Below are 20,579 nucleotides of genomic sequence, written 5' to 3'. Positions count from 1 at the left end.
AAATATATTTCCTCTCATTTTGACAAAAAAGCAGCACAGTCACTCTTCAATAGTTTTAACACTCAAAATAAAACAAAAATGCTCTTTTCGTTTAAGATTCACAATTTTGAAGTATTTCCAAACCGGTGAAGTTTTGGTGAAAAACTGCTGCAAGCTAGCGCCAGTTACAGGCAAGGAGGACTCACTTAACGTCTTCCCCTCTGCCATCGGTCGCTTGTACTCGTCTGCGTCACGAGTACTTGAAAAAAGGCTGGTATCGGCCCGATACCGATACCTGGTATCGGTACTCGCCCATCCCTAACTTTAAGTAATGTGGAATCAGACGATATATACCCCGGGAGGCGTGAATTTTTGTAGCTTGTTGAAATTTGAACAATGTCAATTAGAAGTATTATGTGGGAGTTGTTACGCGGCAAAAAAGTTTAGAGAATAAAAATCACAATAACATATGTGGGAACGCTTCAGCATTCCCACAATTACAAGCTACATTACATACATTTATCCAAATTGAAAAATCTGAGAAGTGGACAAGTGGCAGTATATCAAATACATGTCATACATATAGCTATGCCGCTACCATATAAGAAAAATTGGCAAAGAAATCAACCAAGGTTGTTCAAGTGCATGTCTGTCAGCTCAGCAGTATCCAAACAGGCAATGCTGTTCCAAAAACCTGCAGGGGTGGAAGGAACGAGGGCCAAAAAGAAAGCGACACGTTGGTGTCCACTGCATTTGACAGCTTGCGTTTCAACACGATAAGTAAAGGGTCAAATAAACACTCTAGTGTTTGTGTTTTTCATATAATTTATTTGCGATTGTTTGAGCTGACAAAGACCACAATTCTTAGAGCAAGCCATGTGTTTCCACTGAGTGAAAACTTGTTTACAATATGTGACAACTTTCAAGTTTGATGGAGTTCACAGCCTTGGTTGGCAGTTCTGCTGACAACTTGGCGAGCGCAACAAAGATTCAGGCAATTAAAAAGACTGATGAACGATTTCCTTCTAGAGTTGGCTGAGCCCAAATTAGCACTAAAAGTGGAGTGAGAGAGGTTCTCTCCAGGTGGCCAATGAAGCGTACAATAAATATATGTGTTGCTTTGTGTCTTCTCGCCGTGCAAATAGTTCGCTACTGCCAATAATTCCTTTTGATATCTTTGCATTATGTTGTATGTGTGTAAGAATGTTATGTGTGTATGTGAATGGACAGACAAACGATTACATTTGAGTATATGAAATGACGGATAGAGGGTTCTATTTTCATGGACAGCGCATCTGCTGCGGGTGGATCCTGAGTTTAAGCGCAAGGCAGCAGAAGGAACCTCTTGGAGATGCACCTGGCAGAGAGACAATTTATTGGCAGAAAGATGATATCATCTTTATGCCTCCTAAGACCACATTTAACACTGGTGAAGGTAGGCCGATGGTATTTCATTCATTAATATGCACTGAAAAAAAGTGTACAACACCTGTCATTCAATTGATGTTTTTTTTCTTTTTCAAATTTAGATTGGTAAAAAAATAAATAAATATTAGCTCTGCGATTGGCTGACAACCAGTTCAGGGTGTACCTTGCCAAATGCCCGAAGACAGCTGGGATAGGCTCCAGCACCCCCCCAGAACCCTCGTGAGGTTAAGAAAATGGATGGATGTATATTAGCTTGTTTCTTTTCTCAAGTGAACTTTCTAATTTATACTTATGGCAAAATGTATTTTAATTACTTTAATGTAATGTAAATTTAAGAAAAGCACCAAATGTAAACGCTTAATGAGGACCAAAGGTTTCTTTTTTAGATTGAGTGTGATTTTTTTTTGCGTATGTGCAGTCTTTAAAACTTCGGGCAAAAGAAAGAAAGGAAAAAAAAAAAAAAAAACTTCCGGCACATATTCCTGACTGCTGCCATTATGGATTTGGACGCGGGGGCGACGGACGCTGACATTGGTAAGAAAATATTGACTGTGATGCATGGGTTACTTATTTTTATTATTATTTTTAGACTTTCTTCTACTGTTTTTTTTTTTCAGTGTGGTCTCCAAGTGCCCACTTCACAGTGAAGATGTGCTTCGGCCATCTTAAGACTCTAGTGGGCAAATAATGCGTTGCATTTAAAAGGATACTTCACTTATTTAGCAAATTACAGCGATAAAAAGTTAATATATTGTCTATAATTTGATACTTTCATTATTTTTCACATACAATTCGTACCTTTAAAAACACATTTTGCAACTTGCTGTCGACTGAAAATGACATCACAATGGTTCAAGTAACTAATCACAGCTCAGCTTGTCAATGTCACATGACCAAACCTAGAAAACATGTGAGCTGTGGTTACCTGAGCCCTTGTGATGTCATTTTCAGTCGACAGCAAGTTGCAAACTGTTTTTAAAGGTACTGATTGTACCTGACAAATAATGAAAATATCAAATTTATTATAGTCAAAATACAAATGTTTGACTGCCAAAAATGGCTCAATAAGTAAAGTACCTCTTTAAAGGGAATGAAAGGTGCCACTTTGATTGGCCATGACTGAAGTCAACTGTGACCACTCCCATAGCGGCGCAGCCCTCCTTCTCGCCGATATTCTGGCCTACATTTACCTGCTAAAGTTACCAATATCAACTCTAATCCGCCTCCGCCAGAATGGGCAGACAACTACATTATGTGTAGTCTATGTGTGAAGTTAGTTTGTTGCTAGGAATGTGTTTATTTTTTTTAAATTAATGCCTTTTCTTTCTATGAATGTTTATGCAACCTATGTAAGAAATTGTGTAACCAACAGTTCGTCTCTTTTGACACAACGACAATGAACCCGCGCTCTTTAAATGGAGCTATTACGGTCATGCTCTGTCCCCCTCCCCCCTCCTCTCCCTCTGCATGCTCTCATCTGGTCCTGCAGGAGTCCTCTCTCTTCTTCCTCCTCCTCTTCCTCCTCCTCCTCCTCCCTCCGCTGCAGCCTGACTCCGACACAACCGGCATGTCTGCAAACTGAGAGGCTCGATTAATGCTTTTTATTTTCTTTTAAAAGACGCAACAACTTGCATATTCTGTCACTGTGTCCCCGCTCGACAAGAAGAAACAGACTGATTGTAGACCCGCAGCGTCTTTTTTTTTTCTCCCCTCCTGTTTTGGGCTGAGAAAGACTCGGACGAGGATCCAAATCAAGGTAAAGGATGAAACCACTGTTGGTGCACCGCGCGGGACAGGATGGGGACATTTTGGTGCTCGTTTCAAAATATCCAAATCGCTTGCTGAAACGCGAAGTGAATGACTTGTTTGCCGATCGTTCGTCTGAATGCAGAGTTAATAAGGGTTCACGTGAGGAGAAATTGACGCTGCAGCAGACGATGCTGAAGAGGAGGCAAAGGAGGAAATGATTCGAAGAGGCTGCCGCAGATTAAGGCAGCCGCACTTGATAATGAGGAGTGCTGCAAGTTTTGCAATGCAGCATAGCGCAAGTCGCTGTCAAATGCGACCAAAGTGCTTTTTTGAAGTATTATCCGGAGAGACATATTTAACAATGTCAAATGAGAACACATTGAGAGTTGCAATATCACTGGAACTTCAAAACAATGGTGATTAAATCATCCATATGCAAGAAGGATGAGCCTACAATGCATGCTTTGTATGGCACTTTTGAGATCTAGGAAGCATCTTAAAGATGATCTTTTTGACACAAAACATGGCTTCTCTTGTTCACCTTGACCCCGTTTTAGCTCCCCTGTTTCCTACACCAGTATTTTTTTTTCCTCCCACGAAGATACATCACAGGTAGTTGTGTCAGCATAAATCCACACAAGATGGATTGCGGTTGCAAATCAAGGACGCTATAGAGAAAAGTCAGAACACGATGCACTGGAGGGCTAACTAAATACTTCTCTACTTTCATTTGCAACGATTTTGCCCTCAAGTGATTCATAAAACACAATGAAAATGATTACAATAAACTTGCAATAAAAAAAAGCATTTTTCTAGAAACATTGGTGCTTATTTTCACAATGTCCTAACTGGAGGTCATCCGCTCTCTCCTTTATGGATCGTCCTCCGCCTCCTCCTCGTCCCACCAAACTCTCGTGTGTGACACCCAGCGGAATGAATGTCCTAACAGGCTTAGCTAAAAGTATTTTGTCCCCCCGGCTGCAGGTCCGTCCGCCCTCGATAACGTGACCCGCTGAAGGAAGAGAACACAGAACTGCTTCATCATGAATTTTGTAATGAAAGCTGCACTGGGAGGTGAGTTGGCTGCCAGGCGACGGCTTGATTTAACAGCACTGCAGTGTTGGGGATGTAAACGGGATGTTCAGCACAAGCGGGCGCACAGCACCTGCTCGCGCCGTTCTATATGGACGGGGGATGCTTGCATCCATCCTGTACCTATACTGTACTGAACAAGAAAATGCCTGCTCATTAGCAATACATAAAAAAAAAAAAAGTTTCACGTTTTAATGTGTATTTTTAGTCACTAAATGTCAATTTCTTCTAAATTTTATGTCACTATTTTAAGAAAATAAAGATATTGAATGAACATATCAATATATTAATTAATATGTATATGAATTTTGCCTCTGCATGCTAAATCTATCCATCTCACGGGGCAGCCATTTTGCCACTTGCTGTCCACTGAGAATGACATCACAATGGCTCAAGGCTGCGGTTAACGACCAATCAGGCTCACTTGTTGTTGTTGTTTTTTTTATTTGGTCATGTGACTTTAACAGCCTGATTGGGCATTACTTGAGCCCCGACCAAGTGTGATGTCATTTTTAGGGGACAGCAAGTTGCAAAATGGCCGCTCCCTGAAATGGATTTAAAAAAAAAAAGGTGGATTTTGCTGCTTCATTCATATTCCACAAACATCATATTCAGCCGAATGTGTTGTTTAGACTGTAAAGATTTTTTGGTGTTGCCCACCTCTTTAATTCTTCATCTTATTAAGGTATATTTGTTGTGTGCTGAGAGGTAGGATCCCAAATGCAGACACAAATAAGTCTTTATCTATTTATTCACATTGAGAGGCAGAAACTAAGAGAGCGGTACACAGGAACAGTTGATCAGGAAATAATAATCCGGTGAAATACACACAATTCTCAGACTGCACCAACAGACAGTGAATCGATCTGATTGGTTGTAGCAAGTAAAAGACTAAAGTGTGACATCACAAAGGTCTAACATCACCAAACTGTCACATAGTAAAAACAAAAAAAACAAAACAGTTGAAACTGGATGCTGTTACATCAGAACCAAAACAGACACGTAACGGGTCGTGAACTCTGGCGCCCAGGCCCCAGGCATGAGACAAGACCCAAACATTACTCCTGCATGACTCGAGTCATGACAATATTAGACAATTCTATACATCCAACTTTAAGACCCTTTTCCATTCTAGCAGTACACAAAACAAGATCCATATTGGCAGAGCTAACCTGAGGCATTAGCAGACAAAAGTGGTTCAAATTGTCAGAATCTTTTCAAAAGAAATGAAGTGGCACAAACATAAATCCCATATCTTATATGCAAGTGTAAGACCCAAATCCAATCCTGCTTAGGGTCTCCTAAAGGCTAGACAAACACAATACCCGTGTCAAAATCAAGGCCCGGGGGCCAGATCCGGCCCATGACATCATATTATGTGGCCCATGAAGGCAAATCATGCACGTCGGCTTCATGTTTCGTGCAAATTGTCTTCACATATGAGATATTACAAGGTTGTTGTTTTTTTGCTACCAACTTCCCCTTTAAAATAAATGGAAAAATGGAACAATTTACTGGGTTGGATAAAACCCCTTTAAGATGGTTTTGGTTTTAAAGAACCTTGGAAGCCTGACCTTAACCCCATTAAACACCTTTGGGGTGAACTAGAACTGAGAATGAGAGCAATGTCTCAAATTTTGTTATGAATGAAAGGGAAAAAGTTCCCACAAACAGGAAGCTTTAACTCCATACTGCATTTCTTCCCCCTTTTTTTTTTATTCCTGTAACTGTAGGCCAGGTGTCATACACTTTTCCCTGTATAGTGTATTATCTTCCCTTAATATATTAATAATTTGCCCCCTAATTAGTCCTCAATCCGATCATGTAATTCATCCTCCTGACTTCATCCGAGCAGAAAGTGACACCGGCTGTTGCAATTCAGATGCCGCGCACGTATCGTTGAGACGTGAACGATGCGGAGCCGTTTGTTGCGCAGGTTACGGAAGGTGTCTTTGGGTTACGCTGAGGATGGCGAGATAAGAAAGAGGCGCTCCCACCGCTCATTGGGATTCCGAGGATGCCGGTGCTGCCTCATCCTGCTGCATTTCATAAAGCAGCTGCGCTATATGAATCCCAAAATCAACTGCAATGCATCTGATGTTGCTCAGCAGTGGGCCGCAGTCTGCCCGCAGCCTGTTGAAGAGTAGATCACATCGAATACAGATTGCCGATTGTAAACTGTTTATTGATTTACATGCAAGGCTGTCAGGCTGATTATTATCCCAATAATCGTTGCAGGAGTGTTTGGTTCTAGTCAATAATTCTGGAGCAGAACTCAGTGACCTCCACCCACCCAACATCTGCAATTTTTCTGACTATCCACCAGATCTCAAAAGGTCACTGCTTGAGGGGAGAAGCAGATAATGAAGCAAAACAATTAACTAGAAAATCAATCAGCCAAGCCTTCATCCCCGCTCTCAAAAGCTGTCAATCAATACGTCAATTCTAGTGAGATATTGCTGTTTTGGGGTTTGTTGGTCAAAGCAGCCTCGCAAGTATTGATGAAGGACAAATTTGCCAATATGAGGATGAACGCAATCCAATTGAGTCAGCTTTCCAAATCATTTGTCCCAGAGGAATTCATTGGAATTGAAACAATCGGTTCCAGCTTCGAACTGTCTGACTGACATTTGAAGGTATTATTTAAAATTCTCAACTGTGAAACTAGATTTACATAATGCAACATGCATTACATAAAAAAAAAAAAAAAAAAAAAAAAAACAGTTTTAAGTTTGATAATGAAGGAAGAAAGTTTCGTTCATATGATTGGGCCTCACACATGGTACTTTTTTATTGGTTATAAAAAGTAACAACAAAACACTTGATGTATATAAGTGGTAATTGCACATCCACAACAGTAGGTGGCAGTGGTGCTCTTTATTTATTTATTTATTTATTTATTTTTATAAATTTCCGGCAAATTGATGCAGGTCAAATCTTTTCTGTTACAGACTAAATGTTTCTTATTTTGTTTCTTTGATGTTAATAAGAATACAATGTTATAACAAAGGTGTACTTGTATCAATTTTGTAGATAAATGATATGACTGATTCTAGTTTGGTGGGTTTGACAGAAAATTGAGACGTAATATAGGGACTAATGCTAAGTCAGAACCAAGTCAGATTATCCGAGTTGGTTTTTCCCAGTTCTGACCTGAAAACGTTCAACGTGAAAGTAAACCACAAAAATGACGGATAGTGATAAATTGTTTTTTATTTTGGTCCTAAAACTCATACTCAAACTCGTTTTGACCTCCAGCAAACTTACCTTCTCGCAATTTTGCTTCATTTATTGTTTTTATCTTATTTCATAAGCATTTCATACAGTTCACTGTGTAAATTCATGCAGGGAGATAGCAGCATACTGTCACTTACGTTGAGTTACGTGACGTCGAGTATTTATGAATGAAGAAAGATATCTAATTTTATACTCGAGTAAATTGTGTTTTACCATTCACTGACTTCGCAAATGGAATTTCCGAGTTCAAGGGGGCGTTCCTGTATACACTTCCTGGATTGAATTCAGAAAATTCCGACTTCCGACCATCTTCGAATGCAGCATAATACTCCTACTGAGTTTGCACTTTTGCTGGCTTAAAGAGGAAGTCAACCTTAAACAATTCTTAACAGTAATGGCATATGTGTATCAGTAGTCTAAACATGACACTCTGATTAATACTACATTTGTGGAATATGAGATATGCAACAACCAATCACAGCTCAGCTGACAGATCTTTTTTTATATTGCCAACGTCCCCACAATATCGTGATAATTATTGTAACATGAGGCTCATATCGTGATATTTATCATATCATGGATATCGTTACGTCCCTATTTATTAGCTTTATCTGAGGATCACAGATGAAAAACAAAAGAAACATTTTCTCAAAATCCAAGCCTGCGTGTACAGTTCTTATGGCTAATAATGAAGGTACAAGGATAGTTCATCTTCTGATGTCATTAAATCCAATGAATGAAAATAGCATTTACTGAGAACCGCTATAGGAGCCTGTCTGCGTAGTTAAATCTGCATCATTAGCATTTCCACAATTTAAATTGTGCTTGAGGAATACTGAGTTCATTTCCGGATTATTGTACATCAAAAATGACATTCACACAAATGAGGTTCACCTTGTATGCCGGAACCGTTGCCTTGCGCTTGAATTTGCACCACTACCGAATACTTGACTGCTGACTCGGCACTTCTCAACTCATCTTGAGTTAGTGTGACAGACTAAGGGGCTGTTAAATGAGGCAGACATTGGTTTGAGGGAATGAGTCTCCACAAAGTAGGCTCAAGTATATCAGCAGAAAAGTTGAGCGTAAAGAAGGATGATCTTAATTTAGCTTCTACATTTTGTTCATCATAGATATTAGTTTAAATAAAATGTACTAGTATTATCTTAATCCCTCATCTTACGTCAAAAGCTGTATTTATATTTGTAACGCGGGTGTATTCGAAGGGAGACAAAACCATGTCATTGGAGGTCAGATGAGAACAAAACACACCTTGAGATGTTTTTCTCTCACCTCAGAGTGCTTCTGGCGGCACTCAGACTTGATTGGAAATCAAGTTTTCATTGCTTGATTGACCTACAACAAGGCACATGCACACCATCCTATCTTCTTTGTTATGGTGTGGATGGACCCAGAGGCGGAGAAACCAGGCAGGAAGAGGACTGACAGGAATGAGAATAATTTTATTGACTGAAACTAAATGGACTGGATGGAACGTGGACAGACGTGGAGATGACTTGGCATCACATGGAGATGAGTAGACGTGAGACTGGAGGGGACGTGGAGACTTGAGGGGATGTGGAGACTTGAGGGGACGTGGAGACTTGAAGACTTGAGGAGACGTAGAGACGAGGAGACTTGAGGAGACGTGGAGAATTGAGGGGACGTGGAGACCTGAGGAGATGTGGAGACTTGAAGACATGGAGACTTGAGGGGATGTGGAGACTTGAGGGGACGTGGAGACTTGAAGACTTGAGGAGACGTAGAGACGAGGAGACTTGAGGAGACGTGGAGAATTGAGGGGACGTGGAGACTTGAGGGGACGTGGAGACTTGAGGGGACGTGGAGACTTGAGGGGACGTGGAGACTTGAGGGGATGTGGAGACTTGAAGACTTGAGGAGACGTAGAGACGAGGAGACGTGGAGACTTGAGGAGATGTGGAGACTTGAGGGGACGTGGAGACTTGAGGAGACGTGGAGACTTGAAGACTTGAGGAGACGTAGAGACGAGGAGACGTGGAGACTTGAGGAGACGTGGAGACTTGAGGGGACGTGGAGACTTGAGGAGACGTGGAGACTTGAGGGGACGTGGAGACTTGAGGAGACGTGGAGACTTGAAGACTTGAGGAGACGTAGAGACGAGGAGACGTGGAGACTTGAGGAGACGTGGAGACTTGAGGGGACGTGGAGACTTGAGGAGACGTGGAGACTTGAGGGGACGTGGAGACTTGAAGACTTGAAGAGACATGGAAACCTGTGGTGACATGGTGACTTGACCAGACATAGAGAACTTAACCAGACGTAGAGAACCTGACTAGACGTAACCAAACTTAACCAGACGTAAAGAACTTGACCAACAGCAACAAAGTACCACCCGGCCAAGACAAAGTAAGATATAATGCTCCCACCACGTGTGAAACAAACGCCACTCCCTAAAATACCAACACTAACGAGCCACTCACAATACACAGCTGGGAAACACAGCAGGCAGTAACACACCAATTAGTAACACACACACAGGTGGACCTACTTAGACATAAACGAGACAGGGGAAACACACAAGCACACCAGACAACAAACACTCTCACCAAAATAAAACAAAACCCAACCCAAACAAAAATGGAAAAACATGACATTCTTCTCCGATCCCATCCATAAACCCAAACTGGGAAAATTTAAATGATATTAAAATGATCAATGCAACCCAGTAGCCAATCGATTTCTCTCAAACAATTCGTTTTGCTGCCAAATGAGCTACACCGAGTTCATCCAAATCTCGACCTTTTCTTTCTCTTCAGGCTTTCTCTCCACGCTCGGAGCGGATTTAAGAGACAGATTTGCACAAGAACCCCAAGTAATAAAGGAGCGGGGATGAATTGCTTTAATCTGACACTGTTCAAAGTTCATGCACAGGCAGGAGGGGCGGAGTTTCATCTTTCTTCCTGTCTCATTGGATTCCATTAACACCTTTGGGGGAGAGGGATTCGATCAATTTAATTAAACAAATCTGTGAGTGAACGCTAACGTCATTTCACTGCACATATGACTGTCGTGGATACCATCAATCAAATCCTTTGAAAATGTTCGGCCCGTTTTGATCCATTGGCTTTGCATAATGGGATATTGTTAATATTTGCTATTTGCCAATGACTCATAATGTGAATTCTACAAAACTTGTGTATATTCACTTTTACTTGCCAACTCTGAAATGGGCAAACGCTTCAATCAAAGAACAGACCCACATGACGCATGAGCGCTTTAATAGAACCGCTTTGACAGGATGTTGCCGTATCTCTTGCAAATGGCACACAAGAGCTTAGCTCATGGCTCAATATAACTCAGGCTTTTGTCTCGCAGGATCTGCTTCTTCTTCCCCTTCTTTTTTTATTATCATCTTTTACAGCCAAGCCAAGACAATTTGAATGTGCTAATAAGCTTTCAGGATCAAATGAGGAAGTCATCGTGAGAGAATCATTTGACAATGAGGCTAAGCTGACTGTTGAGTCACTGCTTCATTTGCAGCTGCGTTGATATTAGAAATGGATGGATCGATACAAATAGCGATGTTATCGATACCAGGTCAGTATCGATATATGAGCCGATCGATACTGGCGCTAAAATATCGATAGTTTCAGTTTGGCTCTTTTATGCACTGCTGCAGTTTGGTCAAACGGATAACGGGCATGTCACAGTAGTGTTTTGTAGGGATGTAACGATAAGGGCAATATCATGATATTGTGATATTAAAACTGCCACAATATCGTCGTCGTCATGTTCACAATATTTAAAAGGAACACATCTGTTAAAAAAGTCAGGTTAATTTCCATTTGTGCAGTTCTAGCACACTGTAGTGGCTAGTTTATTAGTGCAATTTAATTTTCATTAGGGATGTTTTGGCCTTCGATGTTTAAAATCTATGCTAATTGTCAGATGAAGGTGAATCTAATTTGCTTGTGAAACGATCAATGTGTGCTTGCATTAGCAATTAAGTGCCTCAATCTTTTTTTTCAGAGATTGTAGGTGGTATATATGCATTGCTGTTATGTACAAAAGCACAATATTGTGCTTTTTTTGTATGATCTTTTTTTTTTTTTTTTTACAATATTGTGATCTTTTTTTTAAATATCGCCAACCTCCCCACAATATCTTGATAATTAACGTATCGTGACCTGCATATCGTGATAATATCGTATCGTGATGTTTGGATATCGTTACATCCCTCGTGTTTTGATCATGTGCCATCATGTGACTTAGTATCTCATCTTTGTCGTAGATTGCTTTAATACATGCAGTATTGTACTTCCCAAAAAAAATTTTTTTGTATGTTGTTTTATGGTTAATATTTGTTATTGCATGATAATCTTTAGCATCTTGTTTATTTTGATTGAAAAAGAAGTGTTGAAGGCAGCATTTTTTTGTTAATTTTTGTATTTGTAGTTTCTGAACAGTATATGATGAAGTATTTGTTTCACTTTCTTTTCATATGATCACTTTGTGCCCTTTGTTTAAGAATGTTAAGAAAAAATATTTTGCCGTTGTTGGAATTTTTCTGGGGGGGAAACATTGACAAAGTATTTTCTATTTATTAGTTAACCTAATCCTTTAAAAAAAAACAACAACACAAAAACACAAGGTTGAAATTTGATTGAGAATAAGCAATTCAATGATATAGCTACTAGGGGTGTGAATTGCCTAGTACCTGACGATTCGATTCGTATCACGATTCACAGGTCACGATTCGATTCGATACCGATTAATCCCGATACGAATGGTCACGATTCGATACCGATTAATCCCGATACGAATTTATAAGTCGATTGTTGCGATTTTTTTCCATTCAAATTTAGAAAATACTATCAGTAAATTTGTACATGTACACTGTAAGATTTGTATGAATATATTTATCTAAAACTTGAGGCTTATAACCGTGAGCCACTGTACACAAACAGTTTGCAATCTGTTTCACATTTGAACAGCATTAAAATAAAAATATTAAGGCTTAATGTGCCGTTCATATAACATTCTTCCATGCTCAAGGTATGAATCCTAAAAAAAAAAAAAAAAAAAAAAAAAAAAAAAAAAAAAAAAAAAAAAAATCGATTTTGCCGATTATTGAATCGATTCGAGAATCGCGCGATGTAGTATCGCGATATATCGCCGAATCGATTTTTTTTTAACACCCCTAATAGCTACAAAATTTTTTGTAATTATATACTATAAATTTCAAATAAATATCAATATCAGTATCGGCGATACTGAGCCTATATTTACCTGGTTTCGTATCGATAGTCGATACCAAATTTTACAGTATCGCACACCACTGAAGTCGCATCAACCTTTATTCATTTGAATATTCAAACATGAGTTTGTAACCATAAATGTTTGTTGTCATTTTGCGGAGGCATGCATAATTAAGTTGATTCAGTGCTGCAGGACGCATTATCATTACAGTTGCACGTGTGCAAATAGTTCAATTAGGAATGAAACATGAGCCGATATTTCATCACGTTTGCCTTTAACGCAAATCATGCAGCAGATTGTTCATCCATACACACACGATGACGTACATGTGCAGTAATGTGCACATGCATTAAAACATGAGACAAGTTGTTCCGCCTCACATTACTAATTAATACATTCCTAAAATGGACCAAGGTCATTATTTATACCCATATGCTGACACTTACTGTAAATGTATCGCAGCTTTATTTTCTTTGACACCCTCCCCATGCATACATTACGGACTGTACAACCGTGTCGGATAGTGCATCATGGTTGGGTGCAGACAGTATTGCCGTGTCAACTTCTTCTGGGCTGCTGAGAGTGCAGCATCGGACTTACTTTGCATCTCTTTCTTCCTCTTGATTTATGTGCTCTCTTTTTATAGCTCACTTCCAATCCCTTCATTCATTTGAATGATCTATTTTCTGACAAGAGTAATTACAAACTTGAGCGCAAGATTCTTGTGACTATAGCTTGCTCAAAGACATTAAGAATCAAACAACGTAATGAGGAGAATTAATTGATGTAATGTATTCAACTGACTTGACTTGCAATTACGATTCTGTACTTTCCAGTAGGTGGGTGCTGAGAGAAGCAGCTAGGAAAGAAAGAAATTACTTGAACCGATAAAGCTGATCAATACAGCAAAACATAACTTGTAAACATGCCCTTTTATGGGCTGTGTGCATCAGCGCAACTTCATTGAAAGCGTAGTACAGAGGGAACAATTGTCCCCATAGGAAATAATGAATTCAGGGTCAAACTGTAACCATCATAAAACCTTTATTAGCTGAAAATAATGGAAATGGGTAAAAAGTTAACTGCGGTTTAATGAAACAAAACAAAACAAAAAAGCCCCAAAACATTCATTTGTAACTTTAATAACAAAGCAGCATGCTATTGCTGCACCTCACTTATTTTAATTTACACACACTTTATTTTACTGGGTGAAAACTCACAAATCGTATTTTGGAAAATTTCATTTTTTTTTTTTCAAAAAATCTGTACTTCTAGTCACTTTTTGTTTGTACAAATTATTGCTTAATCTAATGTGTTAAAAATGACTTGAGCTCTACGATGATGTCATGCTAATGGTTGAACAAATATGCCCTTTTGGGGTCTCTTAAAACGTAACAATTTTGGAGATACAAGGTTTATATATATATAAAAGTTGACCATCACTGATAGTAAAATGTAAATACTGTACTCATAAATCTTACTGCTAAACTCTGAAATGTTGTGCGCCTATTACAGCCGCGTTTTACAAACTTCGGTAAGTTTACTTTCAAGGTTCCAACTCACCCAGTTCAGGTGATACCATGACATATCATACCACAATCTAGTATTTGAGCCTCTTTTAGAGAAAACAAACAAACAAAAACATTTCAGAGCTAAGTGTTTGAGAAATTATTAGCACAACCATAGATCCTGATACCCACCCTCCAAAAAAGGGAGCTTGTAAATGTTTATAGAAGCCACAAGATGGCAGCAAAACCGAGACAATGATAACACATCAACACCATGCTTCTAAAATCTACATAATCATGAATCTATGCCACATAAACAAATGGAATCAGTTGTTAAATTATTCAACACTAACCTTATACATTAGGCTAATCAATTGTACTAGCTCGCATGCTAGCCTAAACTCAGTTGTTAAATTATTCAACACAAACAAAGCTTATTTGTCTTGACATTAGGCTAATCAATTGTATGAGCTAGCATGCTAGCCTAAACTCATTTGTTAAATTATTCAACACAAACAAACCTCATTTGACTTGATATTAGGCTAATCAATTGTATGAGCTAACATGCTAGCCTAAACTAAGTTGTTAAATTATTTAACACAAACAAACCTTATACATTAGGCTAATCAATTGTACTAGCTAGCATGCTAGCCTAAATAACACACTACCGTGCGTCTGGAGGAAAAAGTTCCAACACACTAATTTAACTAATGTTAACTTGAATGACATGAATATAATGTCTATTTTTGACCACACAAAGTTAAAAGCGGAAATGACGACTATTTGCTTAATGGCGTCCGTGCATCGCGGGTTACTTGGGAATTTGTTGGCAGGAATATTTATCCGCTCACGAATGTACGTTTTATTCCGAATGTTTCCGAAACCGGAAATTTGATCTTAACCTGAATATTGACTGGATGTAAATGTAATTTGTGACGCTGCGTACTGATAATGCAATTAAGTGTAATAAAAATAAAACAAAACAAAAAACGGCACATCCAGGTAAACAGCCACACATCATTTCTTTCTTTTTCTTTTTTTAATCCATCTTCAACAGGGAAGAAACACTGACATTTTCATTTCATTCTCATGTCTATCTGGTCCCTTCCACCTCATCTCGTCTTTTTGTCTTGCATCTCTGCAATGCGCCGCACTTCCTTTTCATTATGCTGATGAGTGAAAATACCAACAATACCAGCGGCGGCACTCGTCTCAAGGATTACTCGTCCTTTCTTTCTCGCTTGCTTGCTTTCGTCCTCTCCTCAGATGCCCCCCGTCGGCCCCCCAAGACTTCCTGACGTGAAGCCCCCCGACGGCCCACTCTGCTTATTCCTGCGCTTCGTTGCCCTCTTTCTTCATCCTTATTTCTTTTAGTTTGCTCGCTATCCTCTTTCATTTGTCACTTCCCTCTAGTCACGCTCTCGATTTTTTTTTATGGGGAAAGTACAACCTGCCGGATAATCCCACTAACAGGAACAGCTCGGAAAATGTTTCTGACACATTCCCACCTCCTCATTATGATTTCACTTTTCAACTAAATATACGCAGACTATGTTTATCGACCTCATTTCTTCCCCCCCTCCCATTTCATCAACTCCATTCATCTCTGAAAAGAGCAACGTCAAACTTGTTTTCATCACGGACCACATTGCAGTTATGGTTGCTCTCAATGGGCCACTGAGAGTAGGTCTAAGTTGTGGTGCAGGCAGACAGATTGCACTTTTTGCTTTTCTTGATGGACCTATCTGAGCTTTTTGACCTCAGCTCTCCCAAATTTGGCATGTGAGAGGATTGTGTGTCTCCTGACTACTCTCAATTGAGGTATTTCTCTCCTCTAGGAGGCCCTCCTGATGTGGGCAAGATGCTGGGCGGGGAGGAGAAGGAGGAGGACCCGGATGCAGCCAAGAAAGAGGAGGAAAGGCAGGAGGCGCTGAGGCAGCAGGAGGAGGAGAGGAAGGCCAAATACGCCAAGATGGAGGCTGAGAGGGAACAGATGAGACAAGGCATCAGGGATAAGGTACCCGTCGAGGAAATTCATGTGCTTGTCTTGTCTCGCACTTTACTATAAGGTTCAATCAACTATAATGTAAATGAACCGCAAGAGAATTGGTGCACTAATAACTCACACTTGTCACTCCTATGCACTAAAATGCCATTTATCCTCTTTTCATGATTTTGGATAGCGTCCTCACTTTTAATGTGAGCTTCTAAAGGCTCCATGTGTCATCTGCCAGCTTTTTTTTTTTTTTTTTTTTTTATAAGTTATTTTTAAAGCGGACCCAGCCAGGGAAACAGACGATTGAAGAGCTATTTTTAATTGCTTTGTTTGCTTTGGTGTCAAGTCCAATTTCCTAAAACTGTATAATGATACAGTGTACTAGAAGTGCAACAGCAAATAGTTAAACGGAAATAAAAGGACAAAAGTAGTCGATTAACAAAATGAACAGCATAATTATTACACATCAAATAGGATTTTGTGTACCTAGTATGAATATCCACATTAATTTTATGCACAGTTAATTTTCTCGTGTTTGTTCTGTTGCAGTTAATAGAGAACGTTTAATTCTTTTCTGTTTTAAGTGCTGCTCTGAGAGTAGACGTATGTTTGCATAATTTGTTGTGTTAAAAATGTCATTTATCGTTCCACTGCTATTGTTACTGTTATTCGCTTTACTAGTTTGCATTTGGATGTTTCCCTCCAAAGCACCTAATTCAGACAATCAGGTTCAATTCTCGGTTATTTGAACTACTGTTTAAACCCCTAACAGCCGGTTAAATTGTTAACCCGCCGTTAACTAACCAGCCGTTAAATATGCGTTGTTCAAAACATGGTGAGTCAGGCTATTTGTTAACGGCACCGTCAAAGTTAACCGCGCCGTTTACGTCACTGCTTAGCACCGATATATCCCACAATTCCTCTTTTTGTTTACTTCCGGGTCGGCCAAAGAAAGTGAAATGGATAATATCCAAACGACCCCTGGCACTCACCGAAAAGAAAAGAAAAAAAAAAAAGACGAAAAAAACGTTATTCAATCAATGGTTGAAGCACTTTAGGAGTTTCTGTGAAATAATTTATTTATTTATTTTTATTATTTATTTTCTACTGTGTGTATTTTCAGTGAATATTTTGCATAATATTTTTGTATTTTTGCCAATATTTTTGTAGCATATAATATTGTATGCTTTTGTTTCTCATATTTTTGTCTTTTTTTTTTGTCATATAACATATTTGCATTTTTGACTGATTTGTAATTTTTGTGTAATATTTTGATAGAATAGTTTTGAATTATGTGTTTTGTTTTGGTATTTACATCTAATTGTGTATTTTTAATATATTTGTAATTATTACTAATAATTGTTTTAAATTAAAATTAATTAAAAAAATATTACCGTATTATATTTAAATTAAATGTAAATACATTTTAATTAAATAATTAGCAGCTATTTAGTGTTGTTTGATTATTGACGTGAACGCAAACAAGAAACATTACAGGAAACCTCTCTTTGGAATCACCTCCCACTAAATGTTGGGAAAGCCCCCTCTCTGTCCATTTTTTAGAAATAATCTTTAACTCATTTGCTCCCAATAACGTGAAAATACGTTTTTTTTAATGTTATAAGTGTCCCAAAGACGTATTTATACGTTTTTTTTTTTTTTTTTTTTTTTGTTTTAATGCTAGAGCATACAGAAGGCTTTGATGCAGCCTCTCAACTGCAAAGAACGGCTGCAGAAATGGTAGTTATTACACAAACGGCCAGCAGGTGGCAGCAGAGCAAAGGAGATCAACCAGGGCCATCTGGAAAAAAAGCAAAATTACTTACAATTTTAAAAAGATTTGTGAAAACTCATGAAACTTAGCTCTCAACGAATGCTAATTGCTGCAAAACGGAAACAGATAGAAACATACTTTTTTTTTCCTGATGAAAGAAGAGACTTTAATCTTTCTTTTGGTAGGTTCCATGCTTTTATAGCAATTGAACACAATATTCTGTGGGCCTTGCAAAATCAGTCAAAACCCAGTAAAACATCCGGGAGCGAACGGGATTGCTTCTGTTAAAATGGCTGGGAGTGAATGAGTTAAAAAACACATTTTTATTATTTCTCTTTTGACTCAGCATGAGACTTGGCATTGTATTACTGCTAATCGGTATAGCATGCGCGTAACTTTTCATCAGAATAATCGCCAATGTCAAAGTCAAGCCCTCGATACTCTTTTTCTTGTGCTCAACAGTCATCATGAGCCACGAACATAGACTTAACCACACTGTTAAAAAGATAGCGGTGGTCCTTAGATGCGTTAACTTTAAGAGCAAGTTAACAGCCGGTTAAAGTTAACAGAGTTTTGAACTGAGTGCCGTTAAAGTTAACGGTCGGCTAAATCTACTTAACCAGTGGTTAAAGATATTACCGAGTTTTGAACAACTGGGCCCAGGATAGTTGGCTTCTGCAGAGCCTGCTGATGAGCTGATAATATGACTCTGGTTTGTTGGAAGGGGGAAACATTCAAAACGTGCTGAATAGGTACCTTTGAGGACCGGAGTTGGTGACCCCTGCCGTATACCTGACCATACTATACACACAAAAGTAAAACGCAAACACAATGAGCACATTCATGCTGCTGACACCAGTTCACACCCAGATCAGGGTTGTAAAAGCCTCTTAAAGCACACAATACACTACAATACATAGAATATTTTCCATTTCTATGGATTTGGAAGGGTTCCCTTGCAATATACAGGGCTTAACTGTCATCCAACCTCTAATCTATACTCACATCTCCATGTTTTTATACACTAGTATGGCTTAAAAAAGCGCGAGGAGGCCGAGGCTGAGGCGGCAGCCGCAGCGGAGGAGCCAGCGGCGGGCAGCTTGACTCGACCGAAGAAGGCGGTGCCCACCGGCTGCGGGGACGAAGAGGAAGAGGAGAGCATCATGGACACAGTGATGAAGTACCTGCCGGGTCCACTGCAGGATATGTTAAAGAAGTAAGGCTAGGATTTAGCCAGTGCTAGCGCTGACTGAAGTCGTTACCAGGTTGACTTCAATCCCAAAAATCACGCTCAGATTAGCATTGTAAATGATTCAAATTTGGTTTATTAAAAGCAGTGTGGCGACTATTAAAAGATTTGAAAAGTGAATTGCAGCTGTCATGCTAAGGTAGACTGTGCCACTTGGCCAAGAGTGGGTTAGCTTGATGCTAACATCTAGCAAAGGGGCCATAGACACAATTTGAAACAGTCTTTCCTTTTTCTCCGACTACTTTTAAACTCAATTGAAGAGCTTGAAGCCTCTTTCACCTCGCTGTTCACTTTAATTGTACATAAGCAATCTATATAACAAGCCTCAAGCAAGGCCAAACAATCAAATATATCCATTTATTATACTGTGTCTGTCTCTCAACTAGAAAATGTGATGACTTGATAAGCCATATTTGAAAAAAAAAAAAGGATATTTAAAAAGAATTTGTGCGTGCTCTTAAAGCTACCGTTTGTGTTTGTGTCGAGTTTACGTCAAGCCGTTTTTGCACAGTGTTACACATCCCCCGTGAAAAGTGTTGTCTCTGTTGGACGTCGAAGTGTGCTCACTTTTGTGTAGTGTAGGAAATGTTCAGTGTGTCTCGCATGCCATTTGTCTTGACAAGTGTGTGACTATGTACAAGCCACTCCCTTTTTATCCTCTTCTTTGTTATGCAAAAAATATTAAGGCAATAACTCCTGAGTTTGTGTTTTTCCTCATGTCAATGTAACCGTGAATAATAATACTAATAGGAAATCAAGCATTTAGGACATTTAATTGACAGGTTTGCTTCATTTGTCGTTAGAAAAGGTGACTGTATGGTGGTTTCAGACAACAGACAAGCTTTCAGCCATAAAACCGCCAATTGTAGTACAGTAAGTACTGTTATCTAACAGGGAGAAAATAGTAAATGACTCTTGTATCAGTATTGAACGCATACGACAGTTTTTGTTTGTCTTAATTTGTGGATAAAAATGACATCCATACACTTACAGGCACTGAAGTGACCACATGCTAAGTGTTTAAATTGTTTGATTCATTATTGTATAAGAGAGCGAGCCGCTGAGGCGGCAGAGATCGTCATGAGCAATAAAGGATTATTATGTATGTTTCTCCCTGAAAATCAATAAACACCTAAATATCTTGTTCACATCAGCCACGTTTTTTAAATCTCATTTCTTAAGTTAACACTATGAATGAAATGATGGGGGAGGGGGGATGATAGTAGTAACATGAAACCCGAAGCTAAATGTTATGTAAAGTTTGCTTTCAGGCACTTTTTTGAAAAAAAAAAAAAAAAAAAAAAAAAGGGGAGGAAAAAAACAAAA

General features: G+C 39.0%; 1 protein-coding gene across 1 annotated transcript; it reads left to right on the top strand.

The window, feature by feature from the left end:
* The first annotated feature begins 2,893 nt into the window (after positions 1–2,893).
* Positions 2,894–20,406, top strand: cplx2a (complexin 2a). Its single transcript, XM_077524070.1, has 4 exons — positions 2,894–3,163; positions 4,141–4,230; positions 16,073–16,251; positions 19,033–20,406. Exons 2-4 carry the CDS (start codon positions 4,200–4,202, stop codon positions 19,222–19,224), a joined length of 402 nt encoding a protein of 133 aa, XP_077380196.1. The 5' UTR covers positions 2,894–3,163; positions 4,141–4,199; the 3' UTR covers positions 19,225–20,406.
* Positions 20,407–20,579: the final 173 nt, after the last annotated feature.

Source organism: Festucalex cinctus, chromosome 6 (assembly GCF_051991245.1).
Source record: "Festucalex cinctus isolate MCC-2025b chromosome 6, RoL_Fcin_1.0, whole genome shotgun sequence".
Taxonomy (NCBI): Eukaryota; Metazoa; Chordata; class Actinopteri; order Syngnathiformes; family Syngnathidae; genus Festucalex; species Festucalex cinctus.
This window is presented reverse-complemented; position numbering and strand designations above follow the sequence as displayed.